This window comes from Euprymna scolopes, chromosome 36, assembly GCF_053919585.1.
Source record: "Euprymna scolopes isolate OS-2025 chromosome 36, ASM5391958v1, whole genome shotgun sequence".
Classification (NCBI taxonomy): domain Eukaryota; kingdom Metazoa; phylum Mollusca; class Cephalopoda; order Sepiida; family Sepiolidae; genus Euprymna; species Euprymna scolopes.
Window position 1 is genome coordinate 82934282 of NC_136517.1, and position 25312 is coordinate 82959593.

At 32.9% G+C, this 25312-nt stretch overlaps 1 protein-coding gene and 1 pseudogene across 4 annotated transcripts in view; one reads left to right on the forward strand and one right to left on the reverse strand.

Moving 5' to 3' along the window:
- The window catches only part of LOC145260636 (protein transport protein Sec23A-like), an 81060-nt gene that overhangs the window by 29364 nt on the left and 26384 nt on the right, over nt 1-25312 (forward strand). For all 4 annotated transcript variants that reach the window (XM_080118962.1, XM_080118958.1, XM_080118959.1 and 1 more), the window contains exons 5-12: nt 629-706; nt 2740-2898; nt 4423-4517; nt 7992-8136; nt 8735-8893; nt 10980-11095; nt 16955-17078; nt 20310-20480. In XM_080118962.1, coding sequence (XP_079975088.1) covers nt 629-706; nt 2740-2898; nt 4423-4517; nt 7992-8136; nt 8735-8893; nt 10980-11095; nt 16955-17078; nt 20310-20480 — 1047 coding nt within the window. The remainder of the gene's footprint in view (nt 1-628; nt 707-2739; nt 2899-4422; nt 4518-7991; nt 8137-8734; nt 8894-10979; nt 11096-16954; nt 17079-20309; nt 20481-25312) is intronic.
- On the reverse strand, nt 13368-13493 carry LOC145260857 (U2 spliceosomal RNA; annotated as a pseudogene).

Here is a 25312-nt window from a genome sequence, read left to right on the forward strand (position 1 = left end):
CACACAAGCAGAAAGGCCCAACATATAACATTAACAGTAGATTCTTTGATATGACAGGAGTACGTTAGAACACAATTTAGAGCACAATTGAAGCATGATACTTGACTTTTGCATTTTAAACTTCGAGCCATTATACAGTAGCGTCCAAAATAAATTGAAAATGAATAATTGTTATTCTTTTTCTATCCTTGGCAAATGATTCAAATGTTAGTATGTTAATATGGATGATAACGACTACCAGTTGTCAAAATTCCAGCTTTTCACATTGTTATTTCTAACAAATATTAGGTTTTAAAATTTTGTCTCTTAGTTTTGGATCCTATTGTATATAAAAATTTTATAAAATCAACAGTAGATTCTCTACAGTGCAATCTAGACTACAATGTATTGTGGATAACTGCCAAGAGACTTGTGAGGCTTCCTCCTGCTGCACCTCAATGGGTTCCCGACTAGAGCAGGCAATCAATTTGATTGAAAAATGGCGATTTCACTGATTTCGATAATAAAAAATATGGTAGTGCGAAACCTTCATTGATCATCATTCAATCCCGGGCAACGTTGGGGCTTTCTGCTAGTTTGAAATATTACTGTGTTTTTATAGATTTTTTTATTTATTTTTATTCTCCAGCGTGCCACGTGTCATCCACCAATGTACTTAATTGTCTTGGACACTTGTATGGAGGATGAAGATCTACAAGCTGTTAAGGTAAGCATCATCATCATCAGTTTAACATCTGTTTTACATGATATGTGTTTAGATGGTATCAAGAAATTGAATTCCAAAGAAACCTATCTCTGGACTGCTCTTTATTTGTCCCTTTTCCTCAAGTCCATCCTTATCACTTCTTGTGTTTTCCTTGGCTTTCTCCTATGAACTGAAACTTCTACTTTAACTGTTCTGCATCTAACCCCAAAACTTTTATCCTTTTTTAGCAGTGGGCCATACTGTTGAAGCCTACTGTTCTACACACTTCTCCCTACACTGTCCAGATCTAATCTTCCTCTGAAGTCATCAGATCTAAACCTGTCTTTAAGATTTACATTGCATAATCAACATACCATTCTCTTGTTTCTCTCCATGCAACACGTCCTCAGCCCTCATTGAACAGGTTTCACTAGAACTGACATTCCTAATTAGGAAAACTGTTCAAAACTGTTCAATAGTAACAATAATAACCGAGTTAAAAATGACTACGAAGACGTTACAAGATCTATCGACTGAAAAAGGTTTCTTCAGAGTATGAACGGTTTGTTGCAGCCGTTCTGCCTTACAGAAGATCCAAGCAGCTTACCTGTCAATTGTACCAACAACAGAAGACAGGTGTGAAATCTTGGGTTTGCTTTTGAGTCTTCATAGCAGCATGTGCCAGATAACCTTTACTTAGCAATGGAATGTCAGATGAAAAGGCTGAAGATGATGACGATCAGTCTAAAGTCCACCACAACTATGATGTGGCAAAAACAATGATCTACCACACGATGAAACCACCAGCCTTCCTGCATGAATGATTTAGGAGTATCTACACGGATCATGGCAAGAAACTAAGCTGAGCAGCTGAGAGGTTTTTCACCAAGTAACAAAGTTTTTCATTAAGCACTCTGACTCCGAAGTAGCTACCAGTGCGGTGTAGCTGTGTGAATGCTGGTAGTTTTTGCATCAACTCTCAACCCAAAATGCATTTGTTATAAAAATATTTTTTATTTCTAGTCTTGTATGCACATGACCAAGCTGGAGAGGGTAGGCAGGAAGGGACGGATTCAACAGCGACCTCATTTAATGTTGCTTTCTGACTACTTTCTGTCTGCTTGCTTGCTTTCCTTTCTGGTATGTGTATGTATATATATATATATATATATATATATAATTCCCGAAACAGTGTTTCATGGTAAACAACTGATGATCCCTTAAAAAATAAATTATTAGTACTATAGTAAATTCGAGAGCGAGTTGATGCAGTGATTGCAGGTGATTAAATGACTTACTGACTAGATGGTTTTCTAACGAATGATAAAAAATATTTTTTTTTGTATAGTTTTAAAGACTATAACTTCAAAGACCATATATATATATATATATATATATAAATGATCGGTTTTCTAACAAGTGTTCCATCCTTGGCAGCTGTGGGGGTCAATTACTCGTCTTATTCACCTCTGGTGACATCAGTTTTGATCCCCTCCCCAATCATTCAGTTGTCATGTGTGCATTTTCACCACGCGACACCAGGCCTCAAGTATTGGCTCCAAAACCTTGACTGACTTGACAACTGAGTATGCTGAAAGTGTGATGTTGGTAGGTAATGACTGAACCAAAATTCCTGACATCTCTCGCTAAGGAGCAAAGTAATGAGAACTACCCAATTGTTTTGTTGCTCATCATCATTATGCAATGTGGAAGAGGAGACAGCAGAGAGCATTATCTACAACTGTTTGCGAATCCATCAACCATCTCCTCCCCTAGTGTTTTCCACTTTGTCCTCTAGATCTGGGAAAACTGAAACCTCATCTGTAACCTACATGACGTCTCCAATCAGTAACAAGATCATGAGAAAATTCTCCAATCGCTCTTTGCTTTTTCATCATCAAAATCGTGTATTTAAAATTGTCAGATCATATAAATAACATTCTTGCCTTTTGTCTCTCTAGAGACAATGGATAACCCCTGATTTTTAAGATGACAAAAGCTGGAGAAATCCTTTAATTTGTTTTGTGTCTTATTTGTTTGCTCTTTCTCTCCAGGAATCCTTACAGATGTCGCTCAGCCTGCTTCCTCCAAATGCCCTCATCGGCCTGCTCACTTTTGGCAAAATGATTCAGGTACACGAACTTGGCTGCGATGGCTGTTCCAAAAGTTACGTGTTCCGTGGAACAAAGGACCTCTCCGCTAAGCAGATCCAGGTTTGTATCAATCATAACCATTTATGACCTTTCATCTTGTACACCAAATCAGAAGGTGCCAGATGTGTTTAAAACCATTTTAATAAAAGAACGGATTTAAGTTTAAAAGAAAAATTCCTTTTATTTTATTTATTTATGTTTTTCTAAAATGAGCATAAAAATTATCTCTAAAATAAATATTTTAAAAAAATTTTCTGATCATATTAAAAAGAAAAAAAAAAAAAAATTAAGATTTCATGGAATATTTGAAATTAATTTTTTTTATTTAGTTACGAAAACATCTGGAAATTAATTTTGTGATAAATTTTGAGGTTTTGCAAATTTAAATTGATCTTCCAAGAGGTTTAAAATTCTCAATTTGACCTTAAAAAATTACTACACTAAAAAAAAATACCAGATGTACTCATGACCTGTTGGATTGCAACTACTACTTTAGTTTCATTTAAAACCTTAAGCTGTGGCATATCTGTTAAAAAATTCTTCATGAATAACTAAAAATAAGTCCTTTTACTGTTATCTTCATAATATACTAGTGTATATTGCATTGTCAGGTTGAAACATTGGTGGGCAGAGGGTTAATCACATACATACACCAAATATGCTAACTTTCCTGAAAATGGACCACTTGTTAGATAAAACACATGCATAAAACACATTCATTTTTGTCTATGAAAATTAAACAAAAATAACCTTCATAGTTATGAGGGGAAATAACTCTCACAATTTAAATAAATAAACTTCCGTTTTTGTATTTTATTCTCACTAAATCGTTTTTCTGTATCATCAAGCTGGGCGTTTCCAACTGCTTATTTAATGGACTATTGTCTTCAGATTCCTTAATATCTATTTTCTTAATGGTCCGTGACTCTTCTAAAGGTTGTGGGTAGGTAGGTGGGTGTGTGTTAGGGTTAGGGTAGGTGGGTGTATGTATTACATATAATTCCCAGCAGCATGGAGAGAAATTGATGATCTTGGACTTGTGGCATTTCTCTGTATCCATTTGGAAACTGTCTCCCCCTTATGGGGAGACCTGTTTACACCATCTTGCTTCCTCGACTTCTCAGACCCAACTCAGTAAGCTTAACTCTGATTACTCAAACCAGAGCACCTCACATGTCATGTCCAGGCCCCATTCGGATACTTCCGGTGTAAACTGATCGGTCAACTCAGTTTGATACATGTCACATGACCCTTTCTGCATCTGCATGCTCGCTCAACTTATTGTTTCCCACGATTCCATCTGTTATTTACTCCGCTAGACAGATAGATAATTAGATAAACCGATAGCTAAAAAAATGCTTTCTACCCGGCGATGCCCAGCTAATACCTAACACTAGTGTCTGATACTAATAACTAAAAATAAATATAAATTAAATTAAAAAATAAATCAACTTTTGAAAAATAGTTCTAATTAGAACAATGAAAGTGTTTTCTTTTATCAAAATATTTTATGTATCATTTATGAAGTTAGTTTTCTTGTCTACTGTTTTTGATAATTGTTTATTTTTCTATAAAATCTTTCAGGAAATGTTGGGTCTTGGTCGTGCGATAGGTCAACAAACTCGCCAGCCACAAACACCCCAGGGCCCTCAACAACATTACCAGTTGCCTGCTAACAGGTAAGTTTAAGCAAATTTCTGAAAATTCTATTTGTTAGAAATTTGTCCTAAATGTTCCTTATATATAAAGTAGTAGCATTCGTGTGTGTGTGTGTGTGTGTATGTACAACTCTCTTACAGCCCACACCACTGAACCGATCATGACCAAACCTGGCATGATGATGGTCCCCCACCTAGGGATGGTGCACACCATTTTTCAAGGCTATGGTCAAGGTCATAGCCTATGTATATATACTCTCCTACAGTCCACACCACTGAACCGATGTCAGATTTGACCATGATCAAACCTGACATGATGATGGTTTACAATCTAGGGATGGTGCACACAAAGTTGAGGCTCGCCACCATCCCAGGTGTTGCCACCATAGTGGCCGCCCAACTTCTTTGTGAATTTGAATCAGATTACCCTCAACCAATATTGATGAAATTTGGCAGGATAGTGGTCCCTAACATAGGCCAAAATTTAAATCTCAAAATTGGATCTCCAATCATGATTCTTAGGTCGTTAAAAAAAATTTTAAACACCTTAAGCAATAGTTGCTCTTATAATATCCACTTACTGCAAGGGTGCCTGCAAAGTGATTACCTGAGTGTACAGCAAAGACTCACGCAAAGTGCAGGTATCTTTGCTAGTATATCTATATTTGTACATAAGACTTGTAGGTAGAATAAATATTTACAAACCAAGAATGGTAATTCTATTCTAATTTTAATTTATTTTTTCGACTGGCAAAAAAACAGAACTTTTTTTACTGAACTAATATATACATCTTTCCTTTTCTTTTAACTTGAATCATCTGACGATATGGACGGATAATTTTTATCCTTTCTATTGAAACAATTTGTAATGAATTAAGTTAATACATTTAAGGTTGTAATAATTAAAAACATTTGGCTCTACTAATGTATTGAAAACTCTTTATCCTTGTTTTTTTTTTTTTTTTTTTTACCACATATCTCTTAAAAATATATATATATTTTTTTTTTTTTTTTTTTTTTTTAGACATTAAAAAAATAACATTTAATTTTTGTTGTCCTTGTTGGATAATAAATTTGTTGTAAATTTTTTACTTTACTGAATTTAATTTCAAGTATATAAATATATAGCATAGTGATTAGGAGCCTTGACTGTCGTACAAATGGTTGGGTTTCAATCCTGGCTGGAGGTAGTTGTCTGTCTAGCCGCACTGAGCTGTGAAACAGCGAAACAGTACTGTATGTGGATGACTATATATATAATTTACTGAATTTAATTCCAAATACATATCTCTCTCTCTCTGTATATATATATATATATATATATATATATATATATATATATATATATATATATATGGAATTAAATTCAGTAAATTAAAAAATTTACAATAAATTTATTATCCAACAAGGACAACAAAAATTAATTTTTTATTTCTTAATCCATGGATTTTCAATAAATGGCTTATCTCATCAGAGGAAATATTTTCAGCAAGATTATGTTTATAGGGAATCATAAATAGTGCATCGATTGAAAAACTAAAAAGCTTAAAAGAAGCAAAGATCAAAAAAGGATATTCCATGGTGTAGTTGGATTCAATAAAGAAAAATAGAGGCGCAACTGTAAAATCTAAGGCAATGGAGAAAGGTATAATCCAAATAGTTTTTAATGTTTAAATGTATGCATATCAGGCAATCCATAAATTACCTCATATGCATACATAAATTACCGCATACGCATACATTTGAACATTAAAAACTCTGTTATGATGCGTTTGCCCGTTACGAAACAAAAAGAATGTATTCAAAATTTACGTAAATTGATCAAGTAATTTTTAAGCGATTCATGGGAATTCGTAGACATTACCAACATAAATCTCAAGTTTGAATTATTGTTGAGTTATCCTTTGTTCCTTGAGATTTTCAAAACTGAGCGAAATACACGCTCCTCAGTTACTTGTAAAATTTGATTCTCTTTTTAAAAAAAAAGCTGGTAGATCTATTTACATGATTATTTTTAATATATTTTTGTTTCAGTACAAGTAAGTACGTCTTACAGATTTTTGTAATTTTCATGAGATTTCCTCCACTCTCTATCTATGCCGAAATCTAAAACAGATTCCATGAACAAAACTTCTTTCCCAGAACTGCCTGCCTGTGGAACACTGTTCCACTTGCCTGCTTCCCGGTTGAATACCACATGGTAGCCTTCAAATCCAATGTAAACAAGTTTTTGTTCAGCCGTCCCCGTAAATAATCCAATTCTATCCCCATTTACACCATTAACAACTACTACACTACAGCCTTACATTCATTACCCCCCCCCCTCCTTTTTTATGGCATCACTGCTTATCAAGGCCAAGAGGCCACTCGAGGATAAGGGTTAAAGAGTGGACAATTGGACAATATAGTAATCATCAGTAATGGAAATTTGGTAAATTGTTTAACTTAAGTGGAACGGCTCCTCAAAAACTTGTTTACATTAGTCAGCTGGAAAGCAGAAAATCGGAAGATAATTCCACAGGCGTGCAGTTCTAAGAAAGAGGCTTTGTTCATGGAATCTACGTTTAGGTTTAGGCACAGATAAAGAGTCGGGGGAATTATTGATAGTGTTTTCTACTAGAAGAGTGTTTTCTTGTGAAAGTTTAGTGAGGGGGGACCAGTCGAGCACTTGCCATGAAAATAACGATAAAACCGAGACAAACTCGCAACATCTCTTCTGTGAGAAAGACATTGCAGGGAAGAGAAAAGGACATCCCCTATGAGGCTACAAAGCCTATTTTGAACTCTATCAAGGCAAGATAAGTTTTTTCTAGCAGCTCCTACCTAGTTGTGACAATGGTACTCCATCCTTGGACGTACCTGGCTCTTATATAGATAGAGAATTGCATCAGCAGTGAGATATCACGTGATGACCGTTTTCTTTTCAAAAAGGGGACGCTGAAGTTTATTTCAAGCAAAATCAATTCTTATTTGCAGTCACGAAGGCCGTATTTTAGCAGTTAAGTTGTGAATTTGTAATTTCTTTTTTTCTTTTCTAGTTGCAAGTGCTAATATTATATTTATTCCAGTTTTTAATTTTTGTTTATTTCATTGTTTTATTGTGTAACAGGTTTTCTCGTCAAAAAATGTGCCGATTCTATCTGGCAAGTTCATTTTGAATATATATATATATACATAATTTTAAAAAAATTTTATTTATTTTTTTTAATAGATTTTCTCGTCCGTAAATGTTGTTTATGATCTCTTTCAAGTGTATAGCATGAATAGATTAGGCAATTGTATTCATTTTCAGTTAGAGGGGAATCTGTCACCATACCTTCACTTAAACATGCCAGTTGGACTTTTAAGTACCCCTATCCTCGAGTGGTCTTCAGGCCTTGATAAGTGGTGACTTCCAAGTAAAAAACATTGGAAGCAAATCAGAAATAACTTTATAAAATTAATCTTTTAAGTATTTTTTTGTAAATTTAAAAAATTCTTTTTTTTATTTTGTAGATTTTTGCAACCTGTCCACAAATGTGATATGAGCTTAACTGATCTGTTAGGAGAGTTACAACGTGACCCCTGGCCAGTCTCGCAAGGCCGGCGACCTTTGCGCTCAACAGGAGTTGCATTGTCTATAGCAGTTGGTTTACTAGAGGTGAAATTTCTTTAAATTTTGTGAATATTTAAGTTATGATTTTTTTTTTTTTTTTTTTTTTTTTTTTCAGTTAAAATTTTGGTACTTATTAGTGCACTTATTGATCCGTGGTGAGATGGTATTTAGAAAGCCATTAACATGGGGAGGGGAGGATGTATTGTACCTATTCTGTACTTTAACTTTATAAAAGACAGATATCATAAAACTTTAAGTAAACTTGAAAATACTATTTAAAAAAATAGTGCGGATCAATAAGTGCACTGGCACCCAAATTTTTTTAATTGTTTTTATGATCACTTTTTTAAAATTTCTGGGATTTAAATTTCAACGTTTTGTAAGAGGTTCTGTCGATTTTTTATTGCAGAATCTATATCTCCTGATTCAATCATCTTTTTGAAAAAGTAAATATTTTTTTTTGCAAGAAATTAATTGAGAGAAAAGAAAAAAGGAGTGAAAGGGGGGAAATGAGAAAAAAAAAAACAAAGAAAAAAAAACAAGACCCCAGGCAACGCCAAGTTAGGACAGCTAGCAATGGTTAACTTCTGGATTCATCGTCAACTCCGTAACTGACAAGTGTTTGTTTCTTTCCTACTTTCAGTGTACATATCCAAATACAGGTGCTCGGATCATGCTGTTCATTGGAGGCCCCTGCACCCAGGGTCCTGGCATGGTTGTTGGAGATGAACTGAAGAACCCTATCCGATCCCATCATGACATTGAAAAGGACACTGTCAAATACATGAAGAAAGCAATGAAGGTAAGTCTGTTGATAAATCAGTTGTGTGTGTATATATATTTTTATATATATATATATATATATATATATATATATATGCAGCCAGAGTTGACTACAAAGATGCACGAACCATTTTTTTTTTTTTTTTTTTTTCTTGGAATATTTTCTAGAAGTGGAAGAACTATTTTTCCTTTGACCCTAAAAAGTTAAGTCTAGACCATTCCTATAATGGCCTTTGCCCTGTTGACTGTGGTATACTGCTAGTCCTGTGCAGTTCTAGGAGGTCCATGCTTTGCCTTGTCTTTTTTGAGAAGTGACTGTTTTTTTAATTTTTATTCACATTCACCTTTAACAAGGCGTATCGCCATTTGGATGTAAGGGGCTACTATTTGGGACCATGACTAGGAAAGATTGACAAGTTAGTTTACGTTACATTTAAACTTCTTCATATCAGTACAGTCAAGGAAGCAGGTAGCAGGAAGGGAATTCCAAAGTCTAACTGTTCGAAGGAAGAAACTATTAGAGTAGAAATATTTCTAGCATTTAGGGACTGCAATAGTGAAGGGGTGAGATTTTGTTGCTGAGTGAATTTGTTGTATATGTATACCAAGGGGGCACGAGTGCAACAAGTTTATAAGAGCACATTCCATTAAAATATTTGTAAAGCAGACACAGAGATGGGACATGGGTTTGGTGCTTAGTTGACAAAGTGGGATATATTAGGTTGAAAGGGGCTGGTTTCAAGCTAATCGCTTGAGGCGCCTTTACTACTGGGGAAGGTTGACGAGGCTGCCTAGGGATCTGGAGCGCTGGCTCTTCAATCTAACTTTTCGGCCCTAGTCTTACATTACATCTTCTCGCCTATGGTGAGAGATAAGTATCGAACTGGATCTGGCGGGGATGGGGTTTATCTTCAACACAAGTGGTTACCTCTACTCAAGATAGACAACCAAAAAAGGTTCTTATTTAGAATTCAACTTAATTTAAATAATAAAAAGTACAGAAAAAAAACTGTTAATGTATGTATGTCACAGAACGAAGATGTCATATTCCAAAAATGAAGTAAATTTATCAAGTAGTTTTTTTTTTTTTTTTACTAAGAAAAGCAAATGTTATTACGAAGCAAAGCACTAAAGATTTACCATTGTTTATAAATAAAGGAAAGGCAACTAAATTCGAACTATTGAGATCAAAATGATCCTTGTAATGAATAGTTTACTCTTAAAATCACAAAAAAATTATTTTCTTATAAAAAAAAACAAACTGTTTGTAGTTATATTCCAAAAATCATACACATTGGTATATGATTTTTGGAATATGACTACTTCGTTCCATGATAAGTATGTACATCATGAGGATTTGTCTGTGTTTTCTGTAATTTTCTTTCTTCCTTTCTTTCTAAATCTATATAAATAAAACAGTAGGTGTATGTGTGTAAATATCTAACAGGTAAACATTTAAACTATTGATCATATAACACCGAAATTAACAGGAAATAGTAATTATACACCAAGGATGGTTTATAACATGTAAACTCTTTGTTTGGATTGATAAATAACGCATGCAGGCATATATCGTCATGTTGAAATGTGAAACGTTTATTTCTCCTGAGCGACATGTTCATATTTCTTTCTGCACATGCGCACATAAAATTAATTAAAAATGCATTAATATTTAGACTTTATTATCTTTGTCTCGATATGAACATCTGTAGAGAACGTGGCTGGAACACAAAATATATTGATTTCGATTCTAGCTGACAGTAGTGAGTCATTTTTTTTTTTTTTTTTTTTTTTTTTTAAACTTTTATGCAAATATTTGCACGATTTTAAATATATTTGAACATATTTTGTGGCAGGAGGAATCAAAATATTTATTTACAGGCTTGGAAAATAAAGTTTTTCTTAAGTTATATTTTTTGACACTTATTTTTTGTCAGAAATCAGATAATTATGTACGAGGATGGAATATTCAAATATATCAAATACAACCTGGCAACGCCGGGTACTTCAGCTAGTTCTAAATCAAATCCAATCCCCTCAATATTCTGCATTTTCCAACTGACAATCGCAATAACCATTATCATGATTTTTTTTTTTTTTTTCAGCATTATGAAGCATTAGCTAACCGAGCAGCCAACAATGGACATGTCGTAGATATTTACTCCTGCGCCTTGGACCAAACTGGTTTACATGAAATGAAATTCTGCCCTAATTTCACCGGGTAAATCTTTTTAATCAACTCTTATGTCTGGTTTTAATCATGAATTAATGAGAAATTATAAATTCTTTTTGCTTTTATTATGTTTAGGGAACTTCTGCTATTACTAACAAGCAGTGTTATCGCTGCTAACCAAGTCTATCAAGCATGTATATAAAGTGCGATGATCTATTGAAATGAAATCTGAAGAATGAGGATTGAAGACATCTGTTGCATGGATAGAAATGATATAATGGATGTGTAATGTGAGCTTAAAGACAAATTTAGATCTGGTGATCTCAGAGGAAGATTTAATCTGTACAGTATAGTTCAGAATAGGAGACTTCATTGGTATTGTCATATTGAAAGAATAGTTCTTGGATTAGATGTAGAACAGTTGAGGTAGTAGGTTTAATTCGCAGGGAAATACCAAGTATAACCTGGAAGGACATGAAAAGGATGACCTTGAGTTTCAACTCAATAGTAAAAAAAAAAAAAAATGTTGGTACCTTGGGATTTAATAAGTTAAGATATCAGATAAAAAAAATCCTTCTATCGATCCAGTAGATATCTACCTGCTGATGCAATTCTCTACCTATATAAGAGCCAGGTACGTCCAAGGATGGAGTATTGCTGCCACATCTGGGCAGGAGAGATCTTATCCTGCTTTGACAGAGTTCAAAATAGATTTCGTAGCCTAGTGGGGGTGCCCTTTTCTCTTCCCTGCAACCTCTTTTTCATAGAAGAGACGTTGCAAGCCTGTCTCTGTTTTATCGTTATTTTCATGGAAAGTGCTCGTCAAACATTCATGAGAAACACTTGAGTCCCCCCTCACCAAACGTTCACAAGAAACACTTGTCTAGCTGAAAACACTATCAATAATTTCCCCCCCACTCTTTATCTATGCCTAAACCTAAACGTAGATTCCATGAACAAAGCTGTTTTCAAAGAACTGCACACCTGTGGAACTTGCTTCCGTTTACCTGCTTTCCAGCTGACTACAATATGGCCATCTTCAAGTCCAATGTAAACAAGTTCTTGATGATCCGTTTCCCCAAGTAATCCAATTTATCGAATTTACACCTAACAATTATTACTACGCTATTGTCTTTTTGATCAGTGTACACACTTTAACCCTTATCCTCAAGTGGCCTCCAGGCCTTGATAAGTGGTGATTCCATTGTAAGAAAAATAAAATGATTCATGCATGTAATTTCATGTAGTTTTTGAATTCTTCAAACTACTGTTCTCATCTTGAGTATCATTTTCACAACTAGGTTGATGTAACCTCCAACCTTCTTCAGGTGTATCTTGTTGGAACTTGAGGATTTGGATAGAATTTTGAACAAAACCCTTTATTTACTTCACGGGGGTAGCATGCTCTTGTCAGCCGTGACTGGATAGAGGTCCTAAGTAATTCACAATTGTATTTTTTGATCATCCTTCACTTAGAATTGTGAACCTTCAGCCTTCAGGAGTTCGACAAGATACGCTTGAAGGTCGGAGGTTACATCAACCGAAACGTAAAAACAGTAGTCCAAATAATATAAATAACCAATACTCATCTAAAAAATTTCAAGAAATAAATTTTTTTTTATTTTTTTATTTTTTTTTATTTCTCAATCTTCAGAATGTTAATTTATGTATTTTCAAATATAGTTCAGTTCATCTATGTAAGTAAAACAGATGTGTATGTCTGTAAATATTTAACTAATCAACTCTTAAACGACTAATCACATAAGCACTGAACTTAACAGGAAACAGTAATCATACATTAATGATGGTTTATAACGAAGTAAAATCTTATAGGGCTCTATATTGCAATTTTGCAAAGTGGCGACTAGAAATAATGAAACGCTTATCTTTCAGCGATTGCAATCTTCCAAAGCTCACTACTGAGTGAAAAATATCTTTTCAACTTTTTTTTTTATAAAAACGATCAATGTTAAATTATGTAAACAATAAAAGTTTAATAGAACAATATACTTTTTTTTTAACAAAGGCTGTTTAAAACAAGGCCGATAGCCATTAGTCACGTGCTCTCATGTAATGAATTAATGCGTGAATGTAGGATTGACATGAAATTCTTAAAGATAAACTAAAATCACCGAAAAATGGGCTGAAATAACTTAAATAAATAACAAGTAAATAACTTATAATGACTTTAATGAATTTAAGGATGAATTGAATGACCTTAAGAATGACTTGAATGCTTAAAAAATAACTGGAATCCTTCAAAAACAACTTGAATGATCTGGAAAATGACTTGAATGGCTTTTAGACTGACTGGTTGTAAAGTGGGTGATCATTTTACATTAAATTAATACAGAAAAGTGATCCCCCACTTTATATCACAATAAGTACAGCATGTAGTAAGAACAGATACTACACTTTGATGTTGGCCAAAAGGCCAAGAAAAGCTTAAAAATCTAAGAACAGCATCTATTAACAACAGACCTTTGATCTTAACCAAAAAGGCTAAGCACAAAAGTGTTACGGACAGACCAACCGACTGATGGACCGACTTTTAGAGTCGCTTGCACGCGACTAAAAAATGTTAAGAAATTAGAATGTTTATACCTTCAAATATCAACATAAAATTTGTTGTATATTTAGAATTACACAGAAAAATCTTTATGGTGTATATACTCGTCACAGAACAAAGATGTTATATTCTAAAAATCATGTGGGTTTGGCTAGTAACTTTTCTATTTGGCTAGTAAACGAAAATATTTAGTTGTCAAGGGTCAACTAAAGATAAATTTGTCCATAGAGCCCTGCATCCCCAAACTTTTATTTCTTCAAGTCATTTAATATTAAATTTTTATTACCTATCTTGATATCTCCATCCATGCTTCCGTTCAGTCTCGAAAGACAAAGGATACCCCCTGTAGGGGCAGTAGCACATGTAATTGTAAGGCAAGGGTTGCTCAATCTCCAACCACACCTCTCCTGAATCGGCACTGATTGAGTTCAATGGCAAGACCAGGACAACAATGCCGAGATAAGCGGAGAGCACATACAGCACCTGAAAGTCCCAAATGATCACCCATTTAGTATTGACCAGGTTCAATGTTGCTTAGCTTTGGTGATCCATCGGGAACCGGTGTGTCAACGTGATTATGCCGTATATATCTTGATATCTACATCGGTAGGGAACGTGGCTGGAGCACTTAATGTTTTGGTTTTCATTCTAGCTGATGGCACCCAAATCATTTATTTTTTTTTTATTTTTTAACTTTAGAAATCGGTACTATATATTAGGTACAATATAATATTCAATAGAAAATTGGCGCTGTAATAATCAATATGAAATCTGCATAAATTAAAATATATTTAAACATATTTTATGACGTCGTTTCCTTACTGAAGATAAAATATTTATGCTTTACATCATATTTCTCAACTATGCTGAACATACCATAGTTCATATAAACCATTCAGAAATAAACAAAAGATGCACAATCAGTAAAAATTGGATTCTGTTTGGTTACTATTGTATAAGAATAGCTTTCATCATTTATAAGAAACTTGTTAGTATTCACTCGACGTTGCCCATGTGAAGATATATTGTGAGTTGAAAGGTTTATTTTTAGGAAAATAAAAATTTCAAGGGTTTATAATTTTATCTTGAAAAACAAATCTTAAATACCATTTGCAATATGAGATCCAGTAATCAAAAAAAAATATTGTGATGGTATCCTTAAAATAATTATTTGCTTTTTGGCCATAATTCTCCCTGTATTAAAAAAATTGAAAATATATTAAAAAATGTGTTTAAAAAAATGAAAATATATTAAAAACAAATCATATAAAATGATAAAGTAGTCTTATTTTTCTAAAGAAAATCATTTTAAGGTGATTATTGGATATTTGTAAGTATTACAGCATAAATCTGGTATGTGAATTATTAAGTTATCTCCCTTTGTTTGTTTGTTTTTTTTCCAAAATGGTAGGCGAGATGGTTACTCCTCCGATATTCATAAAATTTGATTTTTTTTTTTTTTTTATACATAGGCATCACCACTTATCAAGGCCAAGAGGCCACTCGGGGATAAGGGTTAAAGAGTGTACAGTAGAAATTGGACAATATAGTAACCGTTAGTAATGGAAATTCAGTAAATTTGTTAAAAAGTGGAACGGCTCATCAAGAACTTGTTTACATTGAACTTGAAGACGACCATATTTTAGTCAGCTGGAAAGCAGGAAAACGTAAGACAATTCCACAGGCGTGCAGTTCTAAGAAAGCAGCTTTGTCCATGAAATCTACGTTTAGGTTTAGGCACAGATAACGAGTGGAGGGAATTATTGATAGTGTTTTCAGCTAGACGAGTGTTTCTTGTGAAAGTTTAGCGAGGGGAGTACCATAGACTGAAGCTCAGTTAAACACTTTCCATGAAAATAATGATACAGCAAACTCGTAACATCTCTTCTGTGAGATAGAGGTTGCAGGGAAGAGAAAAGGATATCTCCTATGAGGCTACGAAGTCTATTTTAAACTCTATCAAGGCAGGACAAGTCCTTTCTAGCTACTCCTGCCCAGATATGGCAATAGTATTCCATCCTTGGACGTACCTGGCTCTTATATAGAGAATTGCATCAGCATTGAGATATCTACTGGATTGATAGAAGGATCCCACCATTTTTCCAGTGGCCTTGGCAACAGATTTGATGTACCTGTTCCATTTAAGATCAGGAGTAAAGGTCAAGCCCAGAAGCTTGTCAAAACTTGAGGTCCCCTCAAGACGAGAGCCATTCATTTCAACATTTTTATTCATTTAAAAATATAACTGCTTGATCAATTTGTGATTTTTGGTATATGATGTTTTAGTTTCATCACATTTTCTTTTTTTTTTTTTTTTTTTTTTGATATTGAGAGAATTATGGACTAAAACCAATTATATTAAAACTGTCCATTACAGACACTTGTAAGACTGTAAAGGGATTTAACGATTGTATTTAATGTTTTCTAAAAAAAAATTAAAAACTTTTTTAAATTTTAAAAATACCAATAAAATAATTTGAATGCTTAAAACTCTTTTAAAATACATTCTTCACTTTTTAAATACAATCTTTTGTTTAATTTCATTTTTGTTTTATGAAGTCTATTTTTAAAACATGAATTTTGTATCTTTACATTCTAATATATTCCAATTATTTTATAGACCTAACTATTAATTGGCCCTAGTGACTCCAAATGGTATTGAAGAAAGATTTCAATCGTGTCTTTAGACTCATTAAAAATTTTAACATTTATTGAAACTTGCTTTAATATTCTGGTAGCATATCCACTTCTACAACATAAACATTGTCTTGTGGAATTAACCTACAAAATTTTTCATGTTTCATTCCCATAGGTAATCATCAGGCTACCAGAATGCATTGTAGCCTGATGATTCCCTATGGGATGATGAAACCTGGAAGTGGCTATGCAGTTAAATTTTCATATTTATATTTTCATAAATTACTAGCTAGCTCTACTTGTATATTGAACACTCTTCAAATGAATACTGAAAATTGATACATAAAATATAACTCCTTTATAATGTTTTATGTAAATACATAAAATATATACTGATAATGTATATATTCAGTAAGTTTGTTTTGAATTGCCACAAGCTCAATGAAAATAGATTTACACTTTCAGAGCAAAAAAACACAGAAGTATTTATTTCATATATTTTTGTGTGTTATTGTTTATATGTTGCATCTTACACATGTTTCATTGAATGAATGGTAGAAATTTATCAAACAACTCTTCAGAAAAAGTATGGGTTTTTTTTTGTTTTTTTTTTGTATGTTCATAGTTGACTCCAAGTATAATGGAGTGATCCATGATACAAAACTAATGATTTTTTTGTAATGGTGATTATTTCGTTGCAGAGGCCATATGGTGATGGGTGATTCGTTTAACACTTCATTGTTTAAGCAAACTTTCCAGAGAGTTTTCTCTAAGGATTCAAAAGGAGAATTCAAAATGGGCTTTGGCGCAACGCTTGAAGTCAAGGTATTACTTGTTAACATTTGATTCTTGCAAGAATACGATTCTAAAAACTTTCATAAATAAGACGGTTTCATATCATTTATTTATTTTACTTGGATTCAATTCCGAACTGTAATATATCTATTAAACCAGTATTCTTGCATCACTAGAAATAAGCTTCTTTACTTCTAAATTAGTATTTTATATAAAAGTACTTCGTAGCACTGGCAGGATCCTATGGAAAATCTGCAGTGATTTTTACATCAATTGGCATAATTCACATTCCTCTTATGTGGGCGTGTGTGTGTGTGTGTAGATGATGATGCTGGCTTCTTTCTGTCAATTTCGATGTATGAGGTTCCGCCACAACAAATAAGTTGCTCGCAAATCCACACAGATGATTTGTTTTTAGTGGTGAATTACTGCTAATCTTTGGTGGTGCAGACGACTGCCGCAGGACAGAGTATACAGTACACTGCAGTTTTTACATCAGTTTCCTTCTCCTGGATCTATATCTTAATGAAGACTGGGAATACATCTCTCCCAGTGAATTAATGCGCCCCCAGATACCAACCTGGAAATTTTTACGACTCTGTGCAGTACATAGAGCTAAATAGTTACCCATCTGGTATTGACCAGGCTCAATGTTGCTTAACTTCAGTGATCTGGCGAAAACTGTTGTGTCAATGTGATTATACCGTATATTGTGTGTGTGTGTGTGTGTGTGTGTATATATATATATATATGTGGTATCCTAACAAAATGTATACACTCTTTAAATGACCATAACTCCAATATTTATTATAAATGTTTTTTTTTCATGTGTGAATAATTGTGTGTATTAACGCACAGTCTCCTTCAGACAGACTATGGATACCCACAAAAGGGTTCCTACATGTGAAAATTTTGTAGCAGGAGATGCGCAATCTCCAGCCACACCGCTCCTGAGTCTACATTGTTAAATACCAGTCACAAGTGAAGTGTGTGTACAGGATGACTGGAAGCAAATGCTGAGATAAGCGGAGAGCACATACAGCGCCTAAAATTCCAAAATGGTCACTCATCTGGTCCTAGCCAGGCTCAACGTTGCTTAACTTCAGTGATCTGACGGTGTTAACGCGATTATGTATGTACATATATATATCTGGTATCCTAACAAAATGTATACACTCTTTAAATGACCATAACTCCAATATTTATTATAAATGTTTTTTTCATGTTTGAATAATGGATAATGCAAGATTAAACTTTAAGAAAGAAAAAAAAAAATCTAAATTACTACTGAAAGACTGAGAACAAACGTTTTAGATACACCAACAAGACTTACAATTATTCATTTGCAACATAAGTTTGAGTAAGAAAGAACACTTACAGATATCCATCAAGCAGTCTCACAAAAGCATAAGGAGTCATTGAGGAATTTTATATTTAAATTCCAGGTTAATATTTTTCAGAGGTAAAGCAATCCATGAAGTTTTAACCTGGAATATATATATATATATATATATATATATATACACACATACACCAGCTTAGAGGTTTTCATGAATTTAAGGAGTGCTCAATAAAAGAAAAACAAATTTACATGGTCGCAACACTGGATATGCTAATGTTTCAGACAAATGGTCAGTTAAAACCAGAAGTCCTTGTCAGGCGATTTAAACGGTTGCTTCCCACAGAAGAAACCAGTCCTCAAACATATATATATATATATATACACACACATACACACACCAGTAATATATATGCCCTAATAAAATGTTTGCATTCTTTAAATGACTATAACCCCAACATTTATTATAAATAAATCTTATGTATGAAAAAATAATTCTAAAATGCTACTGAGAACATGGGTGAAGTTCAAAGATGTTTTACATGTACGAACAAGACCTGCAATTACTCCTTGGAATTCATTTTTTGAGATGAGCATTTATAAGATCAAAGAATCCAACCTTGATCGTCCTTCGGGGCCCGTGGCGCAGTTGATAGATGTTGAATCTCTACAGTTTCAGATGAACATTGTCTGAAGATAGCGGTTTCAATCCCGCCAAAATGTGGTGAGACGACAACAACTACGGATGGCAGTGATTGCTGAGAATGCAGTTAGGAGATTCGAAGTTCCTATCCGCCGCGGTTACCACCTGACGAAGGCCAGAGGAATAGTTGGCCGAAACGTTGTGAATAAACAAACCAATAAAAAGATGAAAAATAACAACTAATAAAAGATGAGAATAATAGTCCGAAATAAAAATAAATTAATATGCAATTACTCATTTACGAGATAAGTTTGAGTATGAAGTAAGAGTTAAAGATGTCCGTAAGAACCATTGTGGAAGACAACGATCAACCAGCTTACCAAAAAGCAAGAGATGTGATTGAGAAATTTCAGTAAGAAAATCTGTTCGGCAAGCATCTTGAGAGAGGAGAGTTCCAAAATTTTATTTTCAATCAGTGATCAGTTGTCATTGTCAGCTGTGCATGGACCACAGTGACCACCAGATTGAACACTTTTAATAATTGTCTGGTTTCTATATTCATATTTTGATGCATGAAAGTTTTCTTTATTATAATAAATGTTAGTTTTATGGCCATTTAAAGGGTGTATGCATTTCTTTTGGGGCAAATTAAGTTTTAAATAAAGGTAAAAAAAAAAAAAAAAAATGAAACAATTTAAAGAAAAAAAAAATTTTTTTGCCATCGGAAAAAAAAAAGGTAAAAAAATTTTTTTTTTTTTTTTTTTTTTTTTATTCCGATTATCGATACCCCCAGAAGTTCTGATTTTTCTGATTTACCGTCCAAACAAACATGCGGAATAGAAATACATTTAAAATGATCAGATTTGCTATGAAACTACAGTAAACTGTTCAGATAAGTCTCTTTCAGATTATTGTTTTAAACTCTTTTGAAAGGATATTGAGTACTTTGTACATGTAAGATCTGCTATCTTAGATAGGATCTGTTACAACTCCAAGAGGTTGACTTTTCCTGACTTATGTCCATAGTATGCACACACACACACACACATACAATAATAAATTTGGCTTAACATGTATGAACAAAGATAATCATATGGAATCAATTGATTAAAACTTCTGTGATACATAATTTGCTGTTATTGATCATAGAATACAATTTAAGATTTCCCTGTTTTTTTAACTTTTTTTTTGTTTTTTTGTTTTTGTTTTTTTTTCTTTCACTTTCAGCGTTTTTGTTTGTAATGTAACACTTTTTTTTCTCATTTTCATATTTGTGTAGACCTCTCGTGAATTGAAAGTATCCGGTTCCATAGGTTCATGCGTATCTCTAGGGACCAAAAGTTCATCAGTATCAGACACCGAATTGGGAATGGGAGGCACATGTCAGTGGAAGTTGTGCGGACTTTATCCAAACACAACCCTTGGAATTTTCTTTGAAGTTGTCAATCAGGTAGGTTCCGTGTTTCTTAAAAAATTTTTTTTTTCTTTTGGATCAAGTTTTAAAAAAATTGTCAAACCCTTCTGCTTATATATATATGCTTATATATATTAGCCTGGGTGCCCGGCATTGCCCAGGTGTTTGGAGGTATGTGTTGAGCAAACAAAAAAAAGTGGTAGTAGGCAGGCAGGCTCGAACCCGTACCACAAAGGAGGAAAAGAACATGAAAAAAAAAAATGTGACTTCTTTGCTGTTGCATCCATTGCCAAACCAGAAATTGCAAAGGTTTAAATTAAGGCTAGTCAATCGAAAAGGGGGACGACTTTCGAAAATATCGGCGAAAAAAGTGCCCAGTTCAGGGTGAATGAATATTTTTTTAGCCAATTTTTTTATAGTTGTTGTCTGAAGGGTCGAGCTTCAAAACGATACTGATCTTGTGAAAATCCGTCGCCTCTGTCGAAGTTTTAGGCATACATATATACATTTGAACAGCCAGGTGAGATTTATATTATAGATATGTGTGTACTATAGAAGACTAGAACAATATGCTGTTCCCCTTTGTTGAGTTTGAAACTGACGGTACTGATGTTGTTCTAATTTTCTGTAGTACATATATAAATAAATACTACGCTCATTCAAAAAATTTTCCTTAATCGAACATTGTTGGGGTTCTTTCCTACTAATCTTACAAAGTTATATAGAACAAACCAAGTTTTTATTCATTCGACTCTTCCATTCTTTTCCAAATACAAAAACCTTTACGGAACTGTTTCATTCATAGACGAAGAACCAATATATATATATATATATATATTGGTTCTTCTTTGGTATATATATATACTAGATTACCCATGACCCGTTGGGTCAGTATGTTATATTAGCTATGGAATTAATGTATCAGCGTGATACTTGTGAAGTAAAGAAAATAGTTTTTTGTGACATAACAGAAACAGTTCCGTGAAGTTTTTTGTATTTGGAAAAGAATGGAACAGTAGTATGAATAAAAACTTGGTTTGTTCTATATAACTTAGAACGCCTGTGGAACTGTTCCGTCTGCCTGCTTCCCACCGGACTACAACTTGGATGTGTTCAAGTCCAACGTTAACAAATTCCTAATGAACCGCCCCCTTAAGTAAACACTTCATCAAATCTCCACACTAACGTACTGTACTTGCAATAATCCTTATCCCTGAGTGGCTTCCGGGCCTTGATAAGTGGTGGTCACTGTGTAAAAAAAAAAAAAAAAAAATTTCTATGAAATATATTAAAATGAAAAAAGAATATAGATTTCTATGAGTCGTTCTGTTTATAATTGTTTATTTTTGAAAAAAAAGCTTACTGCCATTGAATTGTAAGTGGTTTGCCATATTTATAGGTAAATGAGCCCTGAACAGATACCATAATACTTAAAGTTAAATTCAAATTTTAATATCTTTTTTAAATGAAATTGTTAGTTGAAAGTACAGAATAGTTAAAAAAACAAAAAACAAAAAAAAAAAAACACTCCCCATGTTAAGAATGGCTTTTTAAATAGAAAATTAGAATAAAATGTAACTTTTTTTTCATTTATTTTAAACAAACATTCATGACCCATTGGGTCAAATATTTAATGCTAATAATAAGCTCAATAAAACTAAGACAATGCAGAAATGAATGATGTAAAAAAAAAAAAAAAAAGAAAATATTAATTGTTTATTTGGATAATTTAAATGCGAAAAAAAAACAATTGGGATGCTGAAAACGTACACAGTAAAACAATACGTTTTATTGTCAAGTTGATTATTTACGCTATTATGGGTTTATGTTTGTGTATGCATGCGCAACCGGAAGTCGTAAACCGGATGTTGGGTTACAACACCCATTACAAGGTCATTTGAGTTTATATATATATATAATATATATATATTGTTTGTAATATACCGAATTTTACTGTGTTTGTATAATTCAGTAAATTTTCATATACCAATAAATTTTAAGCCAAAAAGAGATGACTTAAATTGTAAGCTACAAAATTATCATATTTCATAATTGAGCATTCATATACTGTATTAACAAAACCAAGACTTAAAAAAAGGAATTGATAGCAACAAAAAGTGTATTTCATTGTAAATTACAATTGTTTCAAGACTAATTGGACAAATTCAAACATTATGGCATTTGAAAATTTTCACATAACCAGCCTCTTTTCAGACTTATTGAATAAAAAACACTTTAACAATAGAACTTTATGTAAAAAACATTTCCTTTAAAGGAAATAAAACCTGCAAAAACATTTATCCCGGACGCATTTTTGTCAGGAGCTTATTTAAATATTTATATATCATCTAATTTTCGTATCACTATTTAAAACCTGTCATAAGAAATTACCACAAAAACCTGTAACCATGTAATATCTTTTAATAATACTATTCGTTGATTTCTTAAATTAGATTTCTTTATTCCACATAATTTATTTTTAAAAATACTTTTTTAGAATTTTATTTTTATATTTATAATATGGCCAGGTCAACTAAGCTAAAACGTTACGGTTATGTTAGTTTCGTATTCGACCTATCCTCGCTTCTTTGTTTACAGAAATGTCGGCTATCTTATTTCTTAGATTTAAGACCAGTTTTAGGTTAATATTTTATTTAATAGGGAAATAAAGCCCAAACATTACCTTATACTTATTTAATCCTCATTCATCATTCAAGGTTATACATCCCATTCTATTTTTTTTTTTTATTCCATTCTCTTTCGTTCTCATCTATTGGGATTGGCAAATATTGGGTACTCTTATCTACGAAAGGAGATAATCCCGCTCGTTATTAATTTTTAAAAATTGGTTGAAATTATGGGAACCCAAGATTGCCGTAGGTACTTGTAACAGTTAAAGGGAGACAACCAGGGCCGTTTGAGGTTTCTAGTTTGGTAAACCCTAAAATGCATCTATGATTTATTAATTAAACAGGTACAGAAAAGGCTAAGCTAGCTTATTCCACAAATTAAGATTTTAAAGTATATTTTTAATCTTGAAGCTGATTATATACCCATGGGTTTAACCTACGTCTGCCATCCATCCATAATCTGCTGGGGTTATTCATGGCTCCAGAACCAAAATTACAATTCGTGAATTGTGTTCTTGGATACCTAAATAAAATAATATAAATCCCATTAATAATTATTTGATAATAAAACCAGTCTATAGCTCCAAGTGTGTTTTACTCCGATAAAGTTACCCTTGCATTTTTTTGAATAAAATCATTTAGAACAAGAGTAATTTTAACAAGCAGGGATTTTTCAAGTTTTAGTTGTCAGAGAACAATATCAATTAATTACCAATTCACTAATTGCTAATTTAATTTTTTTTATAAAGGCTAGTTTGTTGTTAAATTATTTTATTGATCTGGAAACGGTATCACTTATTTCACCATCAATACTACTACGACTAAAAAAGTGCTCGCAGTTATGGAACAATATTGCTAATCTTGGTTAAGCCTTATTCTATATCTATATTTCTTATCCAGTGTAGAATAGAAACTATATTTGCTTGCTAGATTTGGATCCTTCGCTTAGACTACACCATTCCAAGCTATTTAACTCTACATTAAAATTTGGCCTTGTACCCAAGGGTCTTTATTGTTACAGAAAGTTTTTACCTCAGTTGCATTTAAGACGTGATAACAAAAACCTATTCCTGTGAAGACATCCCTATATAACATCCAGCCTTTTATTTAATATTTCTTCTTTAGAATTCCCTATGTAGAAGGCTTCCAATAAACATAGATTGCACCTTTTTGATTTCCCAGGGCTATACTTTCTCCCCCTATCCACTACTGACCATGTCAATTCAAAATCTTTGTTTCTCTTAAGTTCCCTGACCCAATCCCCTAATGCAGTTGTATTCCTCCTTTTATTTCTAATGTTGATTCTTGTACCCTCCCCCCTTCTATCGTTAACACCTACTCTATTAGTTTCCATCTCTGATTCTTTTTTAAAGGATACTATGTGGTTTCTATATCTTTCCTTAAAAACGCATTCCGTGGCCCCAAGATATATCTTTGTACTGTCAGTCTTGATCTCGCATTTATACACTGTTTTTGAGGTTAGGCATTTACTGCCCAACGGACAATTGCCAGGTATTCTGCAGTTACATTTTCTGTCTAAGACACTTTCATTCGATGCTGACTCATTAGTATTCCTTATTTTGTTGATTTGGTTTTGTTAATACAGTGTATGTGTGTGTGTATGTATGTATATATTATATATATATATATATATATATATATATATATATATAAAAACGTGTGCTTTTTCAGGATTCTCCCTATATTAAAAAACAAAAATAAAGAAAAATTTGAATGTACCAGACGAAATGAAAAATTATATTCCGAAAATCATGTAAATTGATCAAGTATTTTTAAATAAGAAAATCGAACTCGAGTATCATATTCCAAAGTTGTTTTATTTTTGTAAAGAAAAATTTTTTAAGTGAATTTGATTTTTTTTTTTTTTTTTTTTTTTTTTTTTTTTTGTCGCCATGTTAAAAATAACTTTCTAACATCTTGCAAGATTGAATTAGTTATTTTCCTTGTTTTCAGACTATTTACGAGATGGCGTAGCGATATTATCACCATTAATCTAGCCACAAAATTTGATTTTCTTACCTATATAAATAAAACTGTATCTGTGTGAAAATATTTAACCGATAAACTTTTAAAGTCCTGGTCACATAACCCCGAAGTGACAGGGAATAGTAAAAAGGATGGTTTTTAATGAGTAAAATCTTTGTTTGGATGGATGAATAATGCGCACCGAAATGTCAGCAACTTGAAATGCAAAATGTTAATTTCAACTTGCTGACA